Genomic DNA, 27,025 nt, shown 5'->3' on the forward strand with positions numbered 1-27,025 from the left:
TCTGTTATGAAGAGGAAAGCAAAGAAGTAGTAATACTAGTAATAAGAGTCTACTAATGTAGTTAGATTAGTGTAGTACTAATGGTCACTGCACTATAAGTAATATTAATTTTAAGTTACCATTTATGTTAAATATAAGTTTTATGTTGCCATTCTGGTGATTCTAACCCATATTCTGCTCTTATTTATTTGTAACTAGATATCATGCAGTTTTTAATCTACTTGTACAAGCATAGCTCAGCAGTATTTGAATCCCCTTTGGAATAATGTCTTTTGTTTTTTTTTTTTTTCTAATTATTCTTAATCAGGACAGCATTTCAAGCATGTAGTCTAGATTTATAGTTTTTTTGAGATTCATTTTAACTGCTGAAGTATTAATTTGGAAAATAGAATAAGAAAACATTCTCTGAGATCATGTCTTGGAGTACTTCAGAGTATATTGTACTGATGAAATGTTTGCTTGTCCTTTTTCACTGAGAATCAAGTCTCTCTCATCTTCACATACATGTCTGCCAATACATGATTTCAGATTTGATGGTTTGTTATCGTAAGTAGTAAAGGCACCAGGAAGCAGTAACTTGTGGATGTTCAAATTATAATTTAGATTTTTTTTTTAAGTGTCCATGTCTTTAATACTGCTGAGGTCTAGGCTGTTTTCCAATCAAGTGCATGGAATTCTGCAAGGCTTTAAAAGATTATGTGAAGTAAATGAACTAAAATTTTAGTAAATTTTTCAAAGAATGATAAAATTGGTATATTTAAACTAGGTTTGGCAGGCCACTGGTTTACCTGTAATATTTAGTGATATACATCATTTATAAAGAGAGGATGTTTTGTTATCATTGAGCCATTATATCCTGAGCTAGCCAGTGATTTGGCAGATAAGGACCTGTAAAAAAGTCATTGCACCTTGGACAATGTATCGGCGGAAGAACTGGATGTTTGTACTGCAGCCTACAAGGAGGATTGTAAATACCTGTGCTAGCTTTAAACTAACCATTTCAGATAAAATAGAGATCTGCCCAGGGCAATATGTAGCTTGCAAGTACTATCACACACCAGTCTGCAGCGGATAGGCTTCTTGACATAAGTAAGCATTTTTGATAGCTTTCACAGCATAAATGGATCCATTTCAAGCAGCTGATTAATAAGTCAGTGTGGGATGATGCGATATTCAGGAAAGGCTAATTTCTAATTTCAGTTGACTTAACAGCAATGCCTAAAAGTAGGTAAAGCAGAGCTTTGGGAGCAGGAGAGGATGAAGTCTTGAAGGAGAAAGTTCTGTGCAGTGAGGGACAGAGTGAGAAAGACATTTGCTAAGCAAAAAGATGCACGAGAGTGTTATCAGCAAACACTCCCTCATAACTTTGAAAGGAAAGCCATGATCCTTAGTGTTTTTTTTTTGTGGATGCCACCTCAGCAATACTGATTACTATCTGTGGAATCTGGAGGCTACAGTAGCTATTAGGTCTACTGTTCCTTAGGTCAGTTGGAGTTTTGCACATCCTCTGAAGATCTAGGCCAGCTAAGGCAAGCTGAGCTTTTACTAAATTTTACATGGTGATACTTCCACCATCCTTATTTTTACATAACTCATAATTAAGTTTTTGTAATGAAGATATTAAACAATGTTGGTATCACCATTATTTGTCTCTTATTAATGCATTATTATGAAGCAAACTTTAATTATATGATTGCACATATTCCTAAGTGATCTTGTCTAATTTGATAAAGAAAATGGAGAGTGAATCAGAAGCACAGAAGAAAACTAGCTCTTGACTATTAAGACCTTTCTCTCGTTATTGAAGTCAAAATGTGTTCCGTGACTAAGGCACATAATTACAATATGGAAAAAAAAAATGAGGAAGCTAATGATAAACACATCTCTCTCTAACAGACAAAGTTATCTTTGCTTTTACATCAAAGCTGCTAAGCTGCATAATGCATTCAGCCTAACAGTTCTCTCAATTTAACTGGATTGTTTAACTGAACAGAAATGCATGTTTCTCACTTTCAGGATATATGTTTGAGAATGAGAGTCTGATATGCAAAAGTTCTGAGCACTCTGAGAAGAAGCTGAGCTTATCTGAAGCTATACTTTGAACAAATAAAATGGTGTCCTGTAAAAGAACAGTGTCATGCTGGGAACCCAAACATCTTGAATGCGTTGGACGGTGCCCAGTTCCATGACTGCACTATTATGAGAAAATTATTAGTTATTGACTCCCTAGACTCACACTGGTCCATGAAAGCGCTATGATATTTTTAAAGCATATTGTGATGTCTTAAGAGTCTCTTAAAAAGCCTTTGAGGAAAGCCTAAGGCACACTCAGAGCTTTCTAGAAATGCGGCCAGGCTGCACAAACTCAATTACCCAGCCTTTAGAAATCTTTATCAGTATAATTTCTAATTCAGCGTTTGTTGTAGATTCCTTCACAGCTTCATCATGGAAGCACAGAGGGCATTTAGCCAAACTCCTTCTTGGTTCATATTTGTCTTGGGAACTATCAGGACCCCTGGATCCTTGCCTGTAAAAGTGATTTCTAGTCAGTTTACCCCCCATCTGTACTTTTGTATAGGCTTTGTCCCGGATGCAAGACCTCTTTGATTTGTTTTATTTCATGGTTTGTCAGCAGATTACTCCTGCTCCCCAAGATCCCTTTGAATGCCAGTCTTATGGAAGTGTGGCTACCAGTTCCTGCCAGTTTGAATTTTGGAGTTTGGATTGCCTGCCAGTTTGCAGATTTTGAAATCTGCGAGATTTCAGAGGCATATTTTGTCCCATCATCCAAGCCCTTGATAATGATGTTAGTATCAGCCTCAGTACTGAAAGCACTCACAATTAACCAACTTTCAGACTTCAGGCTCAAAGGAGTAGTGGTCAATTGCTGATGTGTCCAGGAGGTTCCTTGCTCACTTTGTAGTCCAGTCATCTCGTCCAGAGCTCCTTACTTGGGCGCAAGGTTCCTATGAGTGACTGTGTCAGAAGCCTTGCTAAGGTAAATGACAGCCACTACTTTTAGCTATGTACAGAGCTTCTCATTTCTTGTAAAAGGCAGTTCAAACTTAAGTTTCAGGCAGGTACCCTGATAAATATTCCATCTCTAGCCACCTGAGTAAATAGAGGTTTTTTTTTTCGCTTCACCAGGAAGTCTTCAGTGTTTACACTGCTTGCGTCTATCCATGCAACCTACAGTTTTCTTTGGAATTTTTTTCTTTTTTTGTAATTTCGTATAAAATTATTTTTCAGTCATTATGGGTGTCTGAATTTGCCATCATTGGCAACGTGTATAATTTAAACTAATTTATTTAAAGTTCAGAAAATTAGCATGCAGATCACTTTTATTGCATAGCGCCATGCATGAATACTTATGTGTGCCACTGTTTCCATGGAAAATATTATTTTCAACTTACTCGAATTACATTTTTATCATTTTCTGATTTCGGATATTGACTGAATCTTGTACTGCAATGTACTAAACATTTGCAATTGGACTTATGATTCATGATTTGATGTTATTTCTCATTGTTTCCTGTGATGATTTAGAAAATATAGTATATATTTTTATATGTATTTATTGATGCTTTCAGCTCTTGCATGTCCCTTAAATTGGAAGTTTTGTCATTGCGGTTTATTAATTGTATCTACCTTGAAGATTTTAAAGATATTTTAAAAGAAAATATTAGCAGCAATTAAATAAATGAATATACTGTATTGCAGCTTTTGTACAAGGCTTTTTTAGGGTTCTTTTATCCCTAAAGTGTCAAAGCATGCGAATCTGTCTCTTAGAGATGCCTTAAACCTGAGGAGGATATGTATGTGTGGCTGTTCAACTCTGTATTTTATTTTTTGGAGGGATAGTTTATTTGCTTTTTTTTTTTTTTTTTGTAATTTGTGGCATTGTTGCCTTCTGTAAATCAGCAGCTTGCTGCAGTTTTCTTGAAATACTTATATTGATAGTTATTATCTTATATTGAATACGTATCTCATTAAATTTTTATCTCATGTTTCATACAGTGCATATAATTTTAGCTAGGCCTCCAAAGGCTGAATTCCCTTCAGTCAGACAAATATATAATGAAACTGGGGCAGGTTGGACATGAAGTTACTACTTAGAGATTTGTGCAAGTTAGATTTGTGTAAGCAAATCAGTTGTTTGTGACATATGTTCACTGTTCCAAACTTTCACAACAAATGGAATTAACCTAGGAGTGAAAGTTCAAATTTTAATTTCTCTGATTTCCTGAGAAATAARTGATGTCTCGCACCTCTCTTCCCCCAGGCTGGGTAAGGCCTGTCTCCCAGGTAGCTAATATCCATGCAGCCTCCTATGAAGTTGCAGGAAAGGAGACTTCAAGCGTATATGCAACCTGGTATCACTTTCTTGGTAGACATCGAATGGCAAAGTCTAAGCTCAGGAGCTGGGTAATAAGTGAGGCATCACTGACAGTTTGATGTGAACAGCTCGGGCAAGCAAGTGATTTTGGCTTGAGGGAAGCAAAAAGCTGATAGCTGGACTGAATCAAAGTACAAGTTGCAGTAAAGAAAAAAAAGAAAGCAATTAGGTCTAGACATGATTGAAATGAGCAGTTCAGGGGAAAAATCAAAATTGTTTGATCTGAAAGATCTAGTGAAAAGCTTTCCAATTTTTTTTCACAACTAAATCTCTGAAACTGTCTGAATTCTGTTTTTAAGTTTCTAGAGAGTTCTTCTAATAAGCCTAGTCCTATTTCTACTGCAAATATTAACAATCCCTTCTCTTTTCTTTCATATATTTGTATAGTGAATGCATTTTCTATGCACAAGTACATGCATCTTCTATACAAGTAGATAGAGATGGTCAAAAATGTCATCATTTGACTCTGTGCTTATATCACTGCAATAACTTAGCTGTCGTAATACTGTTACTTTTCTCTGATAATATTGGTTTTATTTCTTAYAGTATTTAGAGATGTTGTCTCCTAAATATTTCTGAGGTCTAAATTTCAGGGTTTAGACTTGTATTCAAATGGAGTCCTTAGATATGTATGGATTTCAGCTTAGGAGCAGGGTTTGTTTTAATTTAAAAGTCGCAATTGCTATAAAATCCTAGATATTAGATTTTTTTTTCTATAAGGAAAAAGCATTTTTTAACAAATTTCAAAATCATATTTCTATACACTAKGGTGAGAGGGCTTAGTTTTCTTCCTGCCTTGCAGGAAGCTGCTTCTTGCATTCCAAATTAAGGAATTCCTCAGGTTAGGTAGCAGGAATTCTGATGGTTTTCAGTTACCAGTCCAGCCAAGGTTGACACTGTGTTCTTATTCTTTCCGGGTATTGTACTCTTTTTGACCCATTATTTTAGTGTCACTGCTACAAACAGTGCCTCTGGTCCCTGCAGTTGTACAGTGATGAGTGCTGTGATGGGGCTCAAGGGAGTTATCCTTATATGCTTGCCCTATAATTTTTTCCCCTGAGGCCTTTGCCATTGGCCATTATCAGTTACAAAATGCTTGGCTTAGATGGACCTTTTTTTTCCTGACCTTATTTTCTTATGGCAGGATTCCCCTGCACTTCTTGCTTCACAATGTTGGCAGTCAGGAAAAAATGTAGATTCTTTTCCTTATTTCAGTACCATTAATGCCTAGTTTATAGCATGTAAGAGCTGATATATTTTTATCTAGGATAGCTTAAATAGCTTCATGTACAGCTGTGTTAATATGGCAGAACAGGAAATCTGTCTCTAGAACTACGCGTATTCTGCTTAATACTGCAAAGTCACATGCATTAGATTTGAGGTTTAGACCAGAAAGGTTGATTTTTGCCCTTTTTAATATTTTTTTCCCTTTTCTCTATCCCTTCAGCCTTTCGCTATTCTCTYTTTTTTTAAACTGCACTACCGAAGAGAACTGCCTTTCAAAAAAGGGCGTTCACTAACTGTTATTCAGTAGGAATTATTATATATTTGAGCTAGTTGAGGTGGGAGGGGATGGGGCAGGGAAGTAGAAAAGGATCTGGAGTAATTTACAGCTGTCATGTTCAGCAGGTTGAATTGAGGGTAGGCTTCCTGCACCTGGAGCATGATGAGTTGGCCTCTTTTCTTGAGCCCAAATCCTGAGGGATTCTGCGATAAAGCTTGTGCGGAATAGAGGGAACTTATACTAAGTTTACTTCTCTAAAAATCTGTGAATTCTTGAATTTCAAGTAAACGGAGTTTTCAGAAGCTCAAGGAAAAGAAAAAAAGAAACAAAAAAAATCCCAAAAAACTCCGTCTGTACTTGCAATATATATTGGCTTGTTCCTGCATGACTCGGGAGATAAACTAAAAGAAAAAAGTCCTTTATGTGGTGCTGGGGAAGTTTGTATTTAAGCAGTGAAAATGTTGCAGAGATGTCAAGACATGTCCCTGGAGTTGCAACTGAATGCAATTGCAGGTCTCTGGGATTATGCTATGCAGGAATATCAAATGATTTTCTGGATTCATTGACTTAGAGAAGTCAAAAAGCTATGGGGTCCTAGTCACTGGATTCATGACTGGATTTTAGTAGTGACATCCTCAGGAGGCACATGGAGGATAATAATCACATTGATTTCATTAAGTATTTGGTGTACAAATGGAAAAGTCTATCCCACATAAATCAATACAAAGTAACTATGCAATTTATCAGTAATCAGWGTCCAGAAAACTACATTTTCTCATTTAGAGCAAAACAGCAGCACAGTAGYAGTACAAAAACACAATTAATGCAATGCTTTTTGTCCCTAATTTATGCATTTCTGATATTCTAAGTATTTTCAAAAAAAGGAAGAATAACCTTTCAATATCACCTTCTAAAAGGATAGTTTRATTTGTTCAGTTTAATATATAAACCTGAATAAAATAACTGAGAGAGGGTACTAGCTCTAAGAATAAATTGTGCTCACTGTCATGATCTCACCATTTTTTGACAAGATTTTCTTGAGAAATCTTGAGCGTGGATTTTTACCTTCTCTCTTGCTTTCCACTAAGTGTCTTGTCATAGATTCCTTTTTCTCCAGAAGAGATGTGGTCTTTGAAGATACTATTGAAAAGCAATCTTTTTGTCTTTTGTGTAGTACAAATTGGATTAAATTATAGGCATTTTTCAAAGTGTTTTCTTGAGGAAAAAATACGTCTTTATTTTTAAAGAGTATTAGCTATCGTGGTGATTTGCACTTTGACTGGTCTATTTGGAAGCATTTTGTTTAGGCTGCTCAGAGCTGCAYGTTCAGCCCTATTCTGGGAGTTTACAATTTGTTCTGTCCCTCTCACGTTGCTTCCTCTCACTCTCTGAGGTTGTTACTCTCTCCTTTTACAAATTCTGATGCAGMAGAGGAACTCAAAACTCTGAGCAGAATCACTTACTGCTGAATTTATAAGGAGCAAAAATGCAAAGTCCTGAATATTATCCACTAATGGAGAAAGTTCAGGTGAAAGTTCCTGAGTTTTGCCTAAATTTTTGAAGTATATACACTGGCTAGTTCAAAGGTCTACYATTTCTCCTTTGTTCTTGCACAGGCTTCTCTTTAGCCTCTCCTTCAGGCTTAACATAAAATGAAAGCATTTTTTTTTTTTTTTTTAAGTGAATATTTCTGTAAGATTAGTTGTGTTTAAAGGAAATGGCAACAGGGACTATGGATGGATAGTGAAGTGTGTCCATAAGAAAAATTAGAAGAGTAAGGTGTCGTATAAGGTGACGTTAGGATGTCGTATTATCACATCTAACGACAGCTATGATTGAAATAACTCATTACCTATAAACACTGAGGGAATATTTTCTTAGACAGATACAGCATTTAAAGTGAGAGAGTAGATATTTTCTGAACTCTTGTGGTTTGTTTCTTTTGACAATATTTTTAATGTAAGACTATTTTAACTACATATTACCARTCTTAAGTACATCTCTCAAAATATGATTAAAGCCTGGAAATGGCAACAGGTTACTAAGAARTTACTCAGTTTCATTTACTCTGAGGTTCTTTTCCAAAATTACTTGAAAATTAGCATTGACTAGCACTTTATTGGCTAGGAAAACATTCATTATTGTATAATTTTGGCTATTCTGTAAAAGTTGCAACTTTGTCTCTATGCAGAAACCTAGGATACTGTAGCTCACTGCTCTGTGATCAGATCCACATACTTCAAAATATAATTTAACACGTCACTCTAACTTTGAAATTTTCCTCAGCATTCCTCATTGAGTGCTACATAAAATCATTTACAGAATATTTTGTAGGAAGATGGTTAAGGTTGGATGGGCAGTTTCAATCTGATGAGGTGGTAGTCAATGGATACAAGAGGGATTTATTCTCTGTTGGTTCATTACTCTCTCTTCCAGGAGGTGGAAATTTATAAAAGCGAAATTCCATCCTTCTTTGTAAGGAGAAAGCATTAGCCTGTCAATCTATAGGGGATATATGTGGATCGTGTTCCTCATTGCTAGGAAATTGGCTATGGGAAACAAATTGTCAGTGATACTGGAGTAGGTTACTAATTTTCTCTGAAGCACAGGGATTGAAGCTGTGCAGCTAATGAGTTGGCTTTGGTGACATCTATTTTTCTCTGGGCTGATGAAGTTCTCATAAAAATGATGATATGACCTCTGTAATGTTAAAAGGTTTCTATAACTATGTAGGATGAATCCTTTAGCTGTACTATTGTGACTATTCTTACAATAAATAGTAATGCTTTTTCACATATGTTTTGTGTTATCTGGAGTTCCTGGAGTATTGCTGTAACAATACCAGGTAAAACCTAGTGTGTGTGTGTGTGTGTGTATACATATATATATATATATATTTCTATTTATTGAAAATGGTATTATCCAGATTTAAGTGGTCTGTCTTAATAAGTGTCAATATTTCCTGAAAACAGAAAACGAAAGTTGAATTGTCGAAGATGATAGCTTTTATTAAAATATTTAGTATATAATTCTTATGAAGTAAATTTCCTCAGCAAATTAGATTTTTGTTCAACAAAATAAATTAATAATCTCTACACATTAAAATGGAAGTTTATTTTTCCTATCATTATGGCCTTTATATTTCATCCTAAAGTATTGACATGTAGGAAAAAAAAAAAGCAGCTTTTGTTCCAGAAAATGAATAACTTTTCGCAGTGAATGCAAATAGTAAGTACCGAGGCTTTTAAACTATACAATATATTTTTTAAATATTCTTAAATGAACAACACATTGGTTAATAGCATTTTAGTTTTAGAAGAAACTGTTTCCTTAGATATTCTGCAAGTCCCAGTGTAGGTTGCCCCACACAGGAATATATTTGCATCCTGTTGAATTGCTCCCACTTTTTTTCTGTTTTTAATTATGTGTAGCAAATAGAAAGACTTAATCAAAATTGATGAAGTGGAATGCCTTTAAATATTAATCTTTTCTCTTTCATTCTTCATCTCTGTTAACATTAGGAAATATACTTTAATCTGGGAACTTTTCCATTTTTATATCTTCTACATATCATGACCTTATGTGTGCAGTATTGCCGATAATASTTTAAATGGAAGTATTTAGGTAAATTCTTGTCATCTTAACTCAGGAGACCAAGCTCTGACCCTCCAAAATGTTTTTTGAGCTTAAAAAATATATGCAATTCACGGTGCAAGGGAAATGGTGTTCCCTGGTTAGAGCTCCTCATTCRGCTTTCAAAACCCTGGGACAGGCAGATCCTCTTCCTTGCTGACTCTGTGTGTTTGGAGAGAGCTTAGCACTTGACAGTGCTCTACCCATAATGGCCAGTGCTAATAACTCTGAGTAATTTAATTCTTTACTGCTGCRGACCTGCATGGAAAAGAGTTATCTCAGCTTTAAAATGGCTTCTATTTCTCATCAGGCATCTTTAGATCTCAATAAAATACAATAAGCAAATTATTCTCCTTCTCTAATTAAAGAGCTTTTTAACTGATCATACTTTAAGTATACGATGTACTGCTTTTATTAGTATATTTATACCTAAAATGTGTAGCACTAAAGCATCATATTCTTGCTTGTAAAATGGGGACTGATAATGTTTAAATACTGATTGGAACAAATGAAACTCATCATAAATGAATGATTTATGATCTATTATTACCTTTCTGAATTGAAGTCATTAAATGAMCCCTGCTGTCTATTGCAGACATCATTGATATTTGGTATATACTACATGTATATACCAGTTTTTGGTCTATGAAGTTTGTGGGAGTAGCTCTAGTGGCTTGAGTGAGATTCTATAGCTAGATAAATCATTAAAAGAATCAGAGTAGAAAGAGTAGTAGTTAGTTATCCTATTTAATTGTGTTTTGTTTTTATTTTTATTTTTCTTCTYGCTACTGGTCTCTTCGTATCAACATCACAGAAATACATTTTCTTCTTTCCCCCAGAATTTTATTTAAGAAATAATATTGACTGTGGATACTTGTATATAAAATGTTGTCCACTGTTTTATGTATTTTAACATAAAATCATAAATGTTCTTAGCGTAATTTGAACTGTTATCTGTAGCTGCCAAATTTTCCTCGATTTATGTCATTACCAGATAGCTTTTGTAGTACTGAGCACTGCAGTTGGTTAYCTGTAGCTTTATAATATGAAATGTTGAAATGTTTCTCTGCCTTGATRTTCTGATCAGTGCTGTAGAGGTGCCCTTAAGAAGACTATAGTAAATTATAGTCATATACCAAAAGTAAGATGAATTGACTGGAATAGAATGACAAATGTTACATTTCATCATTATCAAAACAAGTGGATGTGAGGTAAGCATCCACTAATTKCATAATTGTACAACCGGCTGCATATACTTCCGTATATCTGTAACTAGATTTCAAAAAACATTTGTTTATGTACGAACAAATTACTATTCTAAGTGTTAAAATTTCCTGAAATATCTGCAAATTATATATTCATATACTTTGAACCATTTAAAAATATGGTATTTGATTCACCATCTACTTAAATCTTCTGTTTTGGTGGTTCTGTCAGTTTTACTAACCTGTATTTTATGCATCTTCACAGCTGTATTTTGATTTTGCTTATGTTATTTTATTATGAGACACAAAATCCCCAAACAAAATTCAATTACCTGTTCGTGAATCAGATAATTGCATGGGCTTTTAAGGAGCTGTAATGATTTATATTACTACAGATGCTTTGTAAAGCAATTCCTTTTCTAACAGCATACAATTGTAGAGGTTATTTTTCCATGCACATTTTTAATTCACAAAACCCATTATTCATTTTTAGTACCTCCTCTTGGAAAAGTTTGTGTGTAAATGCATTAATTCCAAAGTGAAATGCATGGAAATGAGTTAAGAATTAGAGGAAGTCTTTTGTTGTTTTTAATGGAAATGCAGAGGTTGTATCTATACTGCAGATATTGGAGCCAGTTCATAAAGCAATTCTCCAGCTATCTATCTAGTTTGGGTATTGATGCAAGCTAACGGTGATAGAACAGTCACTTGAGAAACTCAGTTAAATATTTGTGTTGTCAGTCAGTGCAGCTGGCACTATGCTACAGGTAAACCTTGATCTGGTGTGATACCTCCAATGAGAAGCATCTAGCATGATATATCAAATGAAATGCAGTCCACAGCTATGTAGCCACTTTTCTGTTATATGATGACGGGGGAGTCTTAAATAATGAATGACTTCTCATATTTCCATGAACAATGCTTCTGAAATATTTTATAATGATCCTAGTGCAAGTGAAGTAATGATCCTAGCAAGTGAAATATATGTTTTATTGATTTTGATAAAGACTTAAGTGAATCATTACAGTCCTTGTGGCAATCATTCATAATGTGAGGGCTGTTGACTGCTCTACTCTATGCAGGCAACTTGTGAAAAACATGAAGTCTGAAAGAGCGGTTTGAGGCAGTGTACATTGTGACTAAAATTGATCCCATTAAAGTAACAGTGACAATCAAGCACATATATGATTAGTTGTGCAATTTTGTTTTAATTTCATCAGCCTGTGACTTAGAAATTAAAAAAAAATATATCTTTTTGACTTCCAAAGTCTGTATTGCTGTCACTTGCATTTTATTTTTTTAAAGAAAATATTTGATATATGTGGGGAAATATGCAGAAAAGATACCTTGACATCCAAAGACACCTCTAYTAACAGCAATTGGCAATATCAGAAGATTATTTCACTTCTTGAGTAATCCAGGATGATCTGATTGAATGATAGTATATCCTGTTAACTAATTAAGCTGTATTACAATTAAATTTCTTTTTTGGGGGGAAGAGTGGGAGGAGAGTCAAATAGTTACAGTTATCTCTCTTAAAATTAGAACCATTAAAGCACTATAAGGAAAATTCAGAAATCTGATTTGCTGGGTAAATTCCAAGTAAAATCAAGAWGCATGTCTTAAGAATGTAAGAGTGATGGTACTGGTTCAGACTGGAATACTTTCACTACTTTCAACCGTGAATTTTAGTTGATGGCTACAGAAGAATAAGACATGATATTTCGCTCGTACTCGTATAAATGTTTGTTCAGTCTGTCCCAAGCRTGCAAGCTACTTAAATCTGTAACAGCCTTTAGATAAGTGAACTTCAGATCTATTCCCTAAAGATGGAAACCTACTTTTGATTTATTTTCAACTTGACTCATATTTGCTTAATTGATTGACCTTCCAATATTAGAAAAAGTAATGAACAATAAATACCTTTTCCGGCATCTCCATGACCATCATAATTTTGTAAAATCATTTTTTTCAAGATCAAAAATCCATATTTAGTCATTTTTCATATATAAACTCATTTATAYCCTGATTATGCTTGCTATCTTCCTCTGAATCTTGGCCAGTTCTATAGTTGCTTTGCAGAGAACCCAGACTACTTGTATTATGTGGACAAGCCATGTTTTTTTTATAGGGACAAACTTCCATTAATTAATGTGAAGATCGAAGCATTGAATCAAATTAATTTGAGAAAAGACACTGTTGATTTGGGATTGTGCTCACTGGAAGTTAAACGATTATTTATCTTGCTGTTCTCTGATGTGATATTCTATCTCTTCCTTTTGTAATTTAAGCATCTGATGTTGAAGCTCTAAGCTTTTTGAAGCATTACATAACCCTTCTATATTAGTGGCTTTGGTTTTAGGAGATGAGATTTCCTTCTCAACTTATTTTTGTAACATGATTTAGCATTCTGATAACCAGACTTACAGTACATTGTTGAAAACTGGAGAAGGCATAGAAGGTGTCTGTAAAAATTACTTGGGGAAGTGCCCGTGAGAAACATACAGGTCTCTGTCTATTTAAGTTSATAACAAAAGACCAATTGGGGTGAGTCACCATCAGTAATTTTGTTTAAAAGTATTTTCTAGAAGAGAACATGACTGGAGAATGAAGCAGTGAATGCAAACTTAAGCAAATTGTGTTAAAATTACATATCAAAACTTTAAAACATATAAATAGTCAGGCTAACGGACAAGCTAAGACACTGCCTTCTTTTTAGTTGTTTTAGTCTTCTATTTTGAGTAAACTACCAAAAGTATCATGTCATCTATTCTCCTGTAGTTGCAAAGTTGGTTTGTAGGGAGAGGTGTTAATCTTTTAATTTAGCAAAACAGCAACTTAAAAAGAAGCTAAGAATCGTTATTGGTCCTTTTTAGCCTTCTTAATTAACCCTTRGCATCAGGGGAGGAAAAGATGCATTAAATACTCGCTTTTCAACTATTTTAAAGCTATTTAGTAATGTGATGGCAAGACTTACCTTAGTCAAATGCCAGCAAATTCACATTTTGCTCAATTAACTGAAGTTTTTAGCTCCTGATGACACTTGCTGAGAACTTTCTTCAGAGGTAGTTGATGGAATTCACCGAGCTGTTGACTGATTTCAAGCTGTTTGGATACTGGTCAGAAAATTGCTAGTAGTAAGCATTTTGTGTCTTAATTTTATATCMTTTCGATTTTTGTGGATTTTTTTCCCTCCAAATTCTTTAAAACTGTTATTTCTAGATTAGAAGGTTCTAAGCATTATGTAACTGTTAATTACTTTAAGTGTATTATAGGGTTTTATGACCTTGGAAACTGAGCCAAGAACAAATAGAGCATTTCATATCCCATTGAAAAGCAGTAGCTGTAAATACTCTCTAGTTACAGGGTACTTTTTGGTATTAAAAAAAAAAAAAAAAAAAAAAAAAAAAAAAAAAGACCTGGCAGCTAACTGTAGCACAGCAAAAGGCAGAAGTTTATCCTTGAAAGGCATTCATTTTGGAATTTTTATACTAGCTTTTTTATGCTACCCCTTAAGCTTACAGCATACTGTAGGCCATAGACAAAAGGCTTCTTTGCATGGTTTTAAAAGTTGATTGTTTTTAAATTACATTCTGAATAGGCAAACAAAATAACTGTAGACTTAATGCTATCTTAATTTTAGGTAGTGAATACCAGTCTGCATAATGTTCATTAGTTTAGAGAGAAAAAAGTGTTTTGTGGCTGCTGTGAATAAATATATAAAACTTACGTAAGTAGATGAGAAAGCTCAAATTATACATTTGTTAATGGAATTTAATTAATCCAGTCTGTATATACTTATAGACAGACTTCCTCCTTTTAATAGGTAATCAATTATAATAAAGTCCAAATACAACATTTTTAGATACTTCTAACCTTTTAAAAACTTGAATAAAAGTGGTCTAGTGACTGGTCATAAGAAATAAGTCATAAGAAAGCAGTAAAATCATTCCTTGCAAAAATTCATATGTAATTGATGCTTCTTCCTCTACTAGCCTGATCTAATACCCTGAGATAATGGATATTATAGTTATGCTCAGTGCCTCCAGATTATATTAGGTCATGATAGGTTTTAACAATGTGATTTTTTTCATATACGTAGAGAGATCTGAAGTACTCCAAATTATAGCAAATCATTTAGTTTTCTCCCGAAAACTAAAAAACAAAAACAATAAAACAACAATACAAAAATAACGTTCCATGTTCCATATTGTGGTCAGAAGGTCAAGGTCCTAAAAAGATCCTAAGTTTTAAGGAAACTAATATGTGTATTAAAGCATCAGACGTCAATTTATATATATATATATATATTTTTCTCTCTAGCACTACATTTTTACTGCTACATTTTAAAAGTATAGTGATACTGTTTTAACTGCTAGCTTGCAAGAATATTGATACAGTTTAACTACACAAAGAAAGACTACACAGAATGCCTGAAGAAATAATGACTGAAGTAATGTTTCATTATTGACTTATTTCTGTTCACTGCTGGGGTATTTTCATGAAATTCCCACTTGAAAAAAATCCTTTTGCCCATTTTCCATAGCTTGGTTACGAAACATCTAACAATTTAAGAGACCTGGAGCACTGACGGTCTGTCAGGGTTTAAAAATTGATCATCATTTGCAATATTGTAATATCTTTCTCAGAAGTATTTGTTATTTATATGAAAAGCTTTGCACATTAATACAGGAGCACCCAGGAGTCCCTGGGTAACTCTTAATGTATTTTAGGTTGTAAATTATTTGGAGAAAGTTGTGTCCTTAAATTCATTGCTTGTAGTTTCCCAAAATTCCCTGTCTCTGGGATCTGAGAGAGAGAAATACCATAAACCTAAAAACTAAGATAAACATGATGTAGTAGTAATGTGTATCTGTGATATGATATATTGCATAGCAAGGCAAAACAAACCAAGAAAAAAGCAGCCTATGACAGTTGACCCCTTTCGTGGCTGATTCAGTAAGAGATGATAGTGTTTTTTGCACTTCATTTCAGTAAGTTCTTAGGTTATTTTAGAGAAAAAAAAAAGCAGGAAAATATTTTTATCAGAAAAAATATGTAGAAAAATAGCTTTGAGAGTAACCTTGCATCAAGTGATCTTAAACTGCTTTAGCTATAACTGAAGGACAAACAAAAGCAGGTCTTCAGTCAATTTTCTAAATAATCAGAAAGAAGCAGTGAGAAATGAAAAATTTTGATTAGTTTCTGCAGAGCACATGTGATACCACATAAGAACCTGCTGGGTTAACTGAGACACTGAGAATTAGTAGAGAATAAGGAACTGATAAGCTGATAGTAGAGAAAAAGGAGCTTAAAAAGGAGGTGATATTGGTACAGTATAATAGGGAAGAAGTTCTTGGAATAAGTTCTTAGTGAAGTTTTCCAGAGTTCATCTGGAAAATAAGCTTATTTAATACTTTTGCTAATTCCTTGACAACAAAATATCTTTCTCTGTATTAGTTTTGTATAGCAGAGGAAATGGCAACTTATGATCTGGCACAGTAAGAATGAAAAGTAACATAATATCTGTTGCTTTGTAACTTATATTGGGTTAATAATCAGAAATTCTGCTTCAAGCTGAGAACTCATCTAATGGAAACAGTAAAAGAGGAGAGCTCCGTGGACTTGTCCATCACAAGATGGGTGTGAGGTGCCAGGTGAGGTCAATTGGAAAAGGGCAATTGCATCCTTCAGACATGTTGATTGAAACTTTTCAAGAAAAGATATGAATCAGCTAATACACAGCACGTTTTTCATCCAAAAGGTTGTGTACTGTTCTATTTCATCTGTTTTCAAGAAGGATGAATTCAAGTTGAATCTAGTAAAGTGAAGAGATTATTAAGCAAAAGTATAGTGGAAGGAATCAAAAGAGCTTGGCTTTTGTACCATTTGGCAGAATTAAGGGTAGGAGAGTTAGCAGAATAGCTGCAGCAGCCATTAAATTTTTCAAAGCTCTAATGTACCTCCATCAACAGCACAGGAATGTCTAGTATTTAAAACAATAGCTTTTTTTTTTTTTCTCATCTCAAGTATTTTTAAAATCTTTCAGCAAGAGTTTCTCTTTCTTATTGGCCAGTGCCATATTAGAAAATAACATTAGACCAGACTTCCAAATATTTAATGTTTACTCTAGGTTCACTATTTTTGATGCTTGTAACCTCTATCATTTATTCAGAAGGGGCTTCATCAGTGATGACTTCTGATTTAGAACTCAAAAACTTTAACTTTGATGATGCATCTGGAGGAGCCAAACCAAGTTCATTAATACCATTTACCATATAGTGTACGTTTCACACTTTTGACAACAACGAACTCTAAGCTAAAGCCTCCTGTCCACATAAATTTACTGTTACTGCCTGGTAGAATCTGCTCTCAGAATCAGATTCATTTCTTTTGAGGAAGACAGAAGAGATGATGCATGTGTTATTTAGCCCTGGACGTAGGCCTTCTGTTTCCAATAGGCTGTCAGAGAGACTGGCCTCTGAGCTCTCTTGACCTAGGGAGACCTGCTCACTGACAAACACTTTTCACCTCCTGCTGTGTTTGTCCTCATGTTTGTTGAGATAAAACTCATCCCTGTCTTTGTCTAGCTTTTTGCACACATATGGGTTGTTGCTAATCTGCCCTATGAGGAAATGCTGAGGGACCTTCTTCTGCCTGAAGAAGAGAGTGAGTCAAAGGAGGCAGTGAGGAGGATGGGGCGGCCTCTTTTCAGTGGTGGCCACTGATAGAGTTAGAGGATGTGGTCACAAACAGGATCTTAAGGAAAGAGTTCTTGAGAGTCACAGAGCACTGGAACAGGCTGCCCAGAGAGGTTTTGGAGTCTCCTTCTCTGGAAATCTTCAAAACCCGCTTGGACGCCATTCTGTGCCATGTGCTTTAGGCGTGTACAGAAGGGTTGGATTAGGTGATCTCTAAAGTTTCCTTCTGACCTCAACCATTCTGTGATTTTAATGCCTTATCCCCCTGCCTGTAGCATTTCATTAACATGGTTTTAAAGGGTTACCTGTCAAAGAACTCCGGATACTTGGCTCTCTCTTGGCTGGGAAGGCTTTTTTGGTTTTTGTTTCTGTTTTGTTTTTTTCTGATGGAACAAAATATGTACAAAAGATTTTTCTGTAGAAAAGTTACTTCAGTTTCATCAAGAGCTGTTTTTTTCCTACAAAAGTTAATAATACAAATTATCATGCATAATTGCTTAACATTGGAAAGTTCTTAAGTCATTTTCATGATTTTGAGTAGAAAACAATCCAAAAATACTTCTAGCATATTTATTAAAGTGATTATTTCTATAACTGTTAACAAATATGTAACACTTCAGTGCATTCATTTTTTCCAGGTGAGACAACTGTGCTTGTTTTGAAGAACTTATGCCGTCAGCTTGTTTAGTACAATGAAGGCAAATGATAGAATAAATGGAATATTGACATAGATCACATTGAAGCATAGGAATTAATAAAAATCATTTTTAGGGAATTCCTTGGGCAAAATTAGTATTATCATTTTTCTCCTTTATTATTACTTTTGTATTCTTCCTAAGTGTTTTTTTTTTTTTTTTTTTTTTTTTTTTTTGTGAGGTAAGGATATGATTACAAGTAGATATAAAGCAGATAAAAGAATCAAATGAATCATTGGCTTCAAAAAAATATAATATTAGTTCCATCTCCCTCTGAATTCTGAATACCAATTTTGTTGAGGGCAATATTAAACATTACTTTTGTTAACCCTTTTCTGGTGTTGCATTTTGATTTTAAAAAAGACTTTTATAATAGACATTTACTGTCTACCTGTGTGTACAGCCGTTCACAGTAATACTTCTATTCATTGAAAAAAAAGATTTCAAGATTTGGTAGCTTTTAAACTACGCAAATTAGATAACTCACAATATCATGTGAATTTATTGTAAATTTTTCACAGAGGGCCCAATAGCAAAAGCTGATTTCATGATCATTGCTTCATGACTATCTTAAATGGTGACTTAGGAAAAYATGAGTAATTACTCCTCTATAAATTATAAATTAACTTTCATAATATTTACTTGCCTTTTAAGAGGAAGTTTTAGTGTTGCCAGTCCCTACCAGAAGTTTTGAATCCAAAAGTGTTTTTTGAACACAACTTTCATGTTTTGAACACTTTTCCTAGCGTTGTAAATTTTGTCACATAGATATTTAGTTAGAAAAAAGTGAGGTGGTCGCATTTGTGCATGTCTGGTGGGCAATTCCACTTAGTTTTGTGTTGTAGAACATCCCTTCCGGGTGGAAAAAAAAAGAGAAGCCTTTTTTGTCTCATACTCTAAAATCGAGGCATTGATTTTTATTTTTTAATTATAGAATAACGAGGGTTTGCTTCCTGAAGCTATTGAAATTCTTCTTTGCTTGTTTTTGGGATGTGGGGGAGAAAAACAGTAAACAAAAAATAGTCTTTTTAATTGTGTTAATTACAAAGTATTGCTTTTATGAGGCTAAAAGAAAAAGGATCTTAGCTTGTTCATGGATTGCTGTTTTGCTGTAATCAAGATTAATGTGTCTTTTATACAAAACTGTTTTGGTAATTAACAGAGAATAGATACATGATGCTTTGTGAAGTTAATTTTAAAAATGAAATATAAGATAACTCGAGATTTTTCATGCTCTGGCAGTTGAGCTGAAGAAATAACTATTTGGATGTTCTTCACAGAACGTTATAAAAGTSAAGCAAGATGGCAGTATCACATTAGACACCTCAACACCTATGTGTCTTCTCCCTAGTAGAACAAAATAATTATAAAGCAAAAATTTTAAGATTTTTTTTTTAAATCAGACTTACCTAAAGTAAAAAGACAGCTCTCAGCTGTCTTTTGACAATCAACAGGTCCCTTTTTCTATGTAAAAGTTGGCATGATTTGTGCAACATGGCAATGGCCTTTCAGTCAGAGCTGCTTGCTGTATGTATTATCAAGAAAAGAGATTCTTCAGTCTTTTTTGGCACACCTTAATTCTTGAGAGATCATTTGCAAATATGAAGAACAATGAACCTAAAAAAATAGGCTTTTTCTCTTGGGTTGAAATAAATTTATGTAGTTTCTTTTTTCATGTTGCTATTTGCTCGGTCAGTATTTGCAATTTGTGTTGTCATACAAAGGTAGTTCATGAAGCTATGTATTTTTTGGTGTTTCTTTATCCTACGTGAAGTAGTAGAGGAAATGAAAAATGGAAATGGGGATGATTTCTTTTCTGTATACTCTAGGTTAAAGGGGTTAGGAATAGTTCTCTACTGCTAGTAACCTTGAAATAGTTCCTTGATTTTGCATGGAACAAATTTGTTCCAAAATTGTATGACAGATTTTAAATTAATTAAAATTAAAGTACTTTCACTTTAAAGGWTGTGTAGTCTGTATTTACCACTCTGTTTATTCATGATGGATTTTAATTTATTCAGACATTTTGCTGACTTTATTTTTTTTACTTATAGCATCTAATTTGTGTTATAGTTGTACATTTTTTGGTATTTCTAATACCATATCAGAAATAGCCTTCATTCCACAAAATAATAGTGAGTTTGAATATACTGCACTGGTATTAATTTTAGAAATGTCAATGAGCATGACTGACTTTTTCATGAATTAGCTATGAATATGAAAGCATTGTTTCTGATTTCTTATGTCAATTTGAATATTTTCTTACTCAATTCCACGCAGAACAGATTTCAAAAAAAAAAATCTGTCTGCCCCCAAGCCTCTGTGGTGTAACATTTTCGAAACGGTATCATCTACATTTACCGATTTGCAGAGCACAGAATCACAGAATGGTTGGGGTTGGAAGAGACCTCTAGAGATCATCTAGTCCAACCCCTGCACACAGAGCATGTGGCACAGGGTGGCATCCAGGTGGATTTTGAAATCCTACAGGACTCCACAAGCTCCCTGGGCAGCCTGTTCCAGGGCTCTGCCACCCTCACAATAAAGAAGTTCTTCCTCACATGGAGGTGGGACTTCCTGTGTTTCAACTTGTACCCCTGACCTCTTGTTCGGTCACTGGTCACCACCAAGAAGAGTTTGGCCCCATCCTCTTTTATGTTCTCTCCTCAGGTGTTTGCACGTATGTATTTGTACATACAAAACATATTTGTATAAAATGTGTTTGTGCAAGTATTTGTACAGATATTTTATAGGTCTCACTAAGTAAAACAAAAGTGGTTTATAAAGGCTTATAAAATAGTTTCATCTTATTACTAGTGAATTCTGTGTTCTACACAGCAAATGCAAAGAGTAGATGGTGAATATTGGTGGACTGAAACAGTTCAGGGTATTTTAAGTGAAGTACTACATTTTCTTCAGGTTTGTCCTCAGCTGGTTTACAGTGCTATACTCTGTACTTGTGCTAGGTGTTGTAATCCATCATAATTCTTGCTACTGTTCCTTGGCAGATRCAGTAGTATCTGCCAGTACAGAAGAACTCATAAAGTGTTCTTTCTTTTTCTTTGATTTTTTAGTGTTTAGAAGAGATTTATTTAAGGTACTATAACTGTTTACCGCTCTCGCTCTGGATTTCTCAAATTATGAAAGGAATTCTGTTTGACCGGAGAAAATTAGAAGAAATTATTTTGATATTGTTTTCTGAAACTGGCATGAACTTTGAGTGATGCATATTCTTGGAAAACTGAAATAGAAGAGATGAGTTGTCAGTTTGATCAAGAGGCCGGAGCAGTAAAGGAAATTTCACTTTTCAGAAAATGAACTCTCATGACTTCTACAACTTCTTCTCTTATTGCAGTGTAAATGAAGATAGTAATGACTGTACATCATTGTCCTAGCAGTTAAATAACTTCCAGTGTCTATCTTTGAATCTAGCCTGTCATGTTTATTATAGCCTTACCTCTGAGATTCATGTTAAGTGCCTTTTTTCTTATAAGATGATACTTGTCAGTCAGTTTAATTGAAATGTCATGCCGACCTTTTATTCGAAATACTTTGTACCTTCCTGTGGCTGTTGGAAGTTTTTTGCTTTGATTCCAATTAAAATCCTTAAATTACTAGTGTGCAAAAGCTGCCTGCTAATTAACCTTATGAAACTGCATGCTAATTAACCTTACAAACAATATATCTTTTGCAGAGGTGGTTCAGCTGAGCCTGCCGGAAGATCAAAAAATAAGCACCACAGCAGCAACAGTAGGACAAAGTGCTGTCCTAAGTTGTGAGATTCAAGGCACTCTGAGACCTCCCATCATCTGGAAGAGGAACAATGTTGTTTTGAATACTTTAGATTTGGAAGATATCAATGTAAGTAACATTCTAATCTATAACATGTTCTCAAAACTTTTGATAAGGAACAAAAAAGTGGTATTTAACCAGCTCCTTAGTCCTGATGTTTTTAGTTGCATGCTTGCATGCTTGCAGAAAAAAATAAAAACGCAAAAAAGTAAAAAAGAAGTTAAAGTGAAATGCGTGCAGAGCTTGGTCTGTCCTTGTTTTGTTGTGTAATCATGCTTCCGGGTAATGAACAATCATTTAAAAAAAAAAAAAAAAAAGTATGATGTATGAGTAGATTGTATTGTATAGATGTAGTGTGCCTCCACAATCAAATACTTGGTTTATTTATTTAATACTTTATTTCTGAGGAGGCAAATGATTTTGCACATCGCTGTTGCTTTTTTGTCTTGCTTAATGATTTTATGTGAGCTATAGTTGTAAATTGGACTTGTTTACAATAATGCTTCATAAAATAGAGGGCAGTTTCAAAGCTCAGCTTGCCTGAATGGCAACTTCAAGTTTTTTGCGAGACTTAGGATAAATMCAGCATCCTCTAAAGAGCTGTAGCTTAAATTAGTAGTTGTTGCTTTTAGTAGTTTGGTATTAATCTGATTGCTCAAGGGTGTCTCACCCACTCTCTAAAGCTACCTTTTGCAATATTTGCTAGGTTTCTGTAAATATTCATAATGACTATAAGCACTGATTTGGAGTTCTTACTAATCACTTCTAAGTAGAATACATGGCATGAGCTTAAGCAATAGAAAGAATCTGGAGATGGAGAAATAGAAGACAATGAATAGAAGTAATCTAACAGAATCTAAAGCTGAAAGATTCRGTAGAGTATATTTAGTAGAGATGAAAAGAGCAAGTGTTTTGAAAAGCTGATTTTGAGAATGAAAATTGAAAAACTTGAGAAACTTCCCAAGTATTTCTAAACACTGGAGGGCAGGTGTAGAATTTGAAGACTAATAGTATATCTAATTTGAGATTTTGAGATAAGTCTGCAGTGGTGGTGGTGAGGGGGGAAAAAAAAAGAACCCTAACCCCAGATTTGTACACATTTACTAGGAAAGGAGGAATGTATGATAGTCAGTCACCAAACCATGGTCACCAACCGTGAATATAAAAAGCAAATGCATAGGGAAAGGGAAAAACAAGGTCTGCAGACACTGCTTTTAATTGAATTTGCAGGAAAGTCAAAAGATGATATGGAAGCAAACAGACCAAAGGAAAGGTCATCTCTGGGAACATGCATATACATACCCTGTATGTACGGAGGGTACGTACGGAGAATTAGTATGGAGAATTAGTGAACAGTTATCTGAAAAAAGTGATGATCTGTGTCGGTACATTGTGTGGGTAGGTATCGAAAGAACAGTCAGGGAGTGAAACCTCGCAGCAGTGGGAACACAGTTTTGAAGATGAATGTGTTCACCATCTATTTTTTGGCCTAACAAAAGTACAATGAAACAAAACAATGCTTGGGAGCATTTTTAATCCAAACTTTGTGTTATAGCTTAGTCCTTCAGAACTAACAGTTTAGTTATGAATCAAATACAGAAGGATGACAAATATTCAGTAGGTAAAGTGCTGAAATATTCAGTGCCCAAATATAGACAGATGATATTCAAGCCCTGTGTCTTTGTAGATAAGCTACAAACAGTGGCAGAAAGGGCTGATAGAGTCTGGAAGCAAAGAAGATTGACATTGAATTATATTGGGCCCCAGAGTCTCTTTTTTTCAATATTAATTTTAGGTGTTGCACTATTTGCACTAGTTTTATCCTCTTGTGTTTGTCTCTAGATTTTTGCTTAGAGTTTTTTTTTATTATTTTTTCCATATTTCTTTGGTCATTTCATACTTTTCTGAACTTTGTTTATCGGTTATTCTTTATAGAGTTTTTACAGTTTCCAATTTACTTAGAGGTTGCTATGTAACCATAATTCAGTATCCATTCAGATAACGTAATAAAAATGAAACCTTGGGGAAAAGAAAAATAATAGGATAAAAAATGACTTGTGTTTTATGTTTCACTATAGAAAATGAATTTAGTTCTTAAATAAACRGTAACTTCAAAGGAAGAAATGCAGGGAGAACACAGTGTGCTCCAGCTAATGTCACATTTTAACTACCAAAAAATGTTGTACTTATTCAGTTTTAAACAATTGAAAGCCCTAAGCTTGTCTAATTGTATAATTTTAGATGTCCATAGAGGCAGTGTATTTTGTCCTTTAACTGCCTTGTGAACTGTAGTGCTGTTTGCCTAACGCCAGGAATTAATTTACTCAATTAAATGGGAGCAYTGCATACGTGGATCTCAGCACTAATAAGTGTAAATAGTAGTACGTTCTCTGGAAAAATAAAATAAAATAAAACTCTGACATGAGAGGATAAATACTTCTTGACAGCAAAATGCATAAAAGATTATCTTACTTGGGAGCTGGTACATACACAGGAGCTGGTGCATGTGTTTTAGCCTAAGATGTAGGCTGAAGAAGTGTGAGAAGGCCTAAGAAGTGACAGTATAATGAGATTTCGTAAATCTTAGCAAGTGCTCACATTTATGGAGCATAAATTAAGTTTTTGATCTATAGAGTTTTCACTCTGAGACAAAGCATTGGCTTCAGGGTGGGATAAAGTCAGATATATGTCATGTTCTAATGTTTTGGAAAATGGAAATAGAAATGGAAATTTAGAAATGGAAATATATCACAAGAAAGAAACAAGTAAATCTAAGATTAGGCTCAAATTGTAGCTGTTGAATTTTTAGTTTGAAAATTTTATTCTGAAACTACTCAGGATATATGTTTAAGGTTTGAGTGGGAGTGGCTAAGAGTCTGTTATACATAGTAAATGGTATATAATCAGACATTCTTAAAAAATAGAAGTAGCACTTCTCTATCAAGGGATGATAATGAAAATTTTATTTAAGCTGTGCTTTAAATATGATGAGAGAACTCAGAGAAAGCTATCAAATGCACGTTCAGAAAATCTAATTCACTGATAATCTTACTGATTATATCCAGCTGTAATCTTAAGAATCTTTAGTACTTTTTAGCTTTCCTTCTAGTACATTTGATTCCTCTTTAAATAAAACATTTTGCTACTGATCTTTCCCTTATTTGAGACTGAGAACTATGAGAATTACAGATAATCAGCACCTGTATGACTAAGACTATGAAAAGTTAAGTGTGCCTGTAAAGATTTTACTTAGCTTAAATTGTAATATATTCGTGATATGACTAAGTACAGAATTGATATCAGAGGACATTTTAGTGGGCATGTCTGTATGTTTCCCAAAACATCTACTTCTATTAGCTTACACCTTAAAATTCTCAATTGAATTTTTACTTCATTTTTAAAATCTATTTAACCTATCACTCCTTATAAAAAATAATTCTTAGTGTAAAAAGTTTTTTTCCAAGTGTAATGTACATTGCATTTTTTAACATGTTCATTCTCTTTTGTAAATGTTTTTGTCATATTTTACTTTATTCTTTTTCTGACCTTTTCTTTCAGCTTTTGCGTTCGGCTCTTTCCTTATACCTGTCAGCAAGAGCACTTTTCTTACATGATGTCTGCCCTTTTTTCTAGCAATTATACAAGATCTGCTTAGATGGCTTGCAGGCTTATAAAGTGTAACATTTACTAACATACTTAAATTGGTAAATGTTTAAAGGGATTTTGTTTAACTTCCARTTTTCAATGAAAATTAACAATATCTTTCTCTAAGCTACCTTTATGGGAAGCATGTAATATTTGTATTTGAGAAGTAAATCTGGTGTTTTTAAAGTTAAAGTGTGTATTATCTTCCTCTCAAAGATCTCATCTTTGTGCACATCATTCAAATTAATTCATAGCTATATTATTATACTAATATTCTTCTGATATTATTGTTCTACTAATTATTTCATTTCTATATTATTTTTACTCTAATACTATTCTATGATTCTTTTACTATTGTTCTACTTTGTTCATGGACTGTTCAAATATGTGCATATTGGCCTCTTTCTTTCTCTCTTCTTACTACGAAGAGTCCTTATCTATACCAGTTTTGAAAAAGCACATAGAACCTGAATACTAGATGGCTGAAAATAACCTATCTGTTATTTTCTTGTTATAGCCATTCTTGTTGCTATAGTCAATAGTCTATATTCTCTATTGGACTTTTTCTCCAAGAAAACTAAATGGAGATGTTATTAAAAGGTAACATGCTCTAAAGGAACATGCTTCCTTCCAACAACTGATGATAGAAACCTTTTCAGATTGTTCAAATCCTAAGGATTTCTGACATCTGCCCCCCGCTTTTTTTCCCCTTTTTCTCCTTTCAAATTCCTGTCCTTTTTATTCCATGTTTAATTGCACATCATGTTTTCATCATACYGTAAAGCACAGGCCTTTAAATGAGGTATCATTAGTGGTCTGCAGGGTTTTGAGGGTAATGAAATAAAAGGAAGCAATTGCAGTGAAGCRTCATTTGCAAGTCCTGAATCCTGTTGAAGTCTGACATGCGAATTCTATAGTTCTAACCTGATCAAACATTCAACACCTGCAGATTTTTATGATAAGATTGATTACGTATGTCTTTTTATGGTGGAGATTTTGGCTGTAGAGCCTGGAGGGTGTCTGTTTTTGAAGAATTGAAACATTCRTGGGCTGTTTCTTCTCCTGTGACAGCAGTATGCAAGATCAGATCATTGGATTTTATCTTCAGCAGGAATGTAAGTTTTCATTCCAGAGGGGAACAGCCACAATCTACTGCCTTTACTATGCTTTAACTGAGGTCACGGTCCTCTCTTTTTTTTTTCTGATGGGGCTGAGCAATTCCAGTTTGCAGAGCAATGGCTCCTGTTATGCCTCTCTGCCCCTAGAGCTCTTGTCCCTTCAAGTGCTGTTTCTTATAATCGTATCTGAAAAAGCTGAGTTGGTTAAACTTCCCCCCCCCCCCTTTTTTTTCTGATGAGAAGTCAGAAATGAAAGCTTTGTGACACTGAAATATTACATATAAGATGTACAACCACTCCTTCTTGTCCTGAAGGAATCCTTGAAAATAACCTCAG

At 34.3% G+C, this 27,025-nt stretch overlaps 1 protein-coding gene across 1 annotated transcript in view; it reads left to right on the forward strand.

Moving 5' to 3' along the window:
* FSTL5 (follistatin like 5) overlaps positions 1–27,025 on the forward strand; it is a 245,155-nt gene that overhangs the window by 143,586 nt on the left and 74,544 nt on the right. Inside the window, exon 7 of the mRNA XM_026041646.1 lies at positions 21,829–21,995. Within this exon, the coding sequence (XP_025897431.1) occupies positions 21,829–21,995 (167 nt within the window). The remainder of the gene's footprint in view (positions 1–21,828; positions 21,996–27,025) is intronic.

The sequence above is a fragment of the Nothoprocta perdicaria genome, unplaced genomic scaffold (genome assembly GCF_003342845.1).
Source record: "Nothoprocta perdicaria isolate Ctin4 unplaced genomic scaffold, notPer1 scaffold_29, whole genome shotgun sequence".
In the NCBI taxonomy this organism is placed as follows: Eukaryota; Metazoa; Chordata; class Aves; order Tinamiformes; family Tinamidae; genus Nothoprocta; species Nothoprocta perdicaria.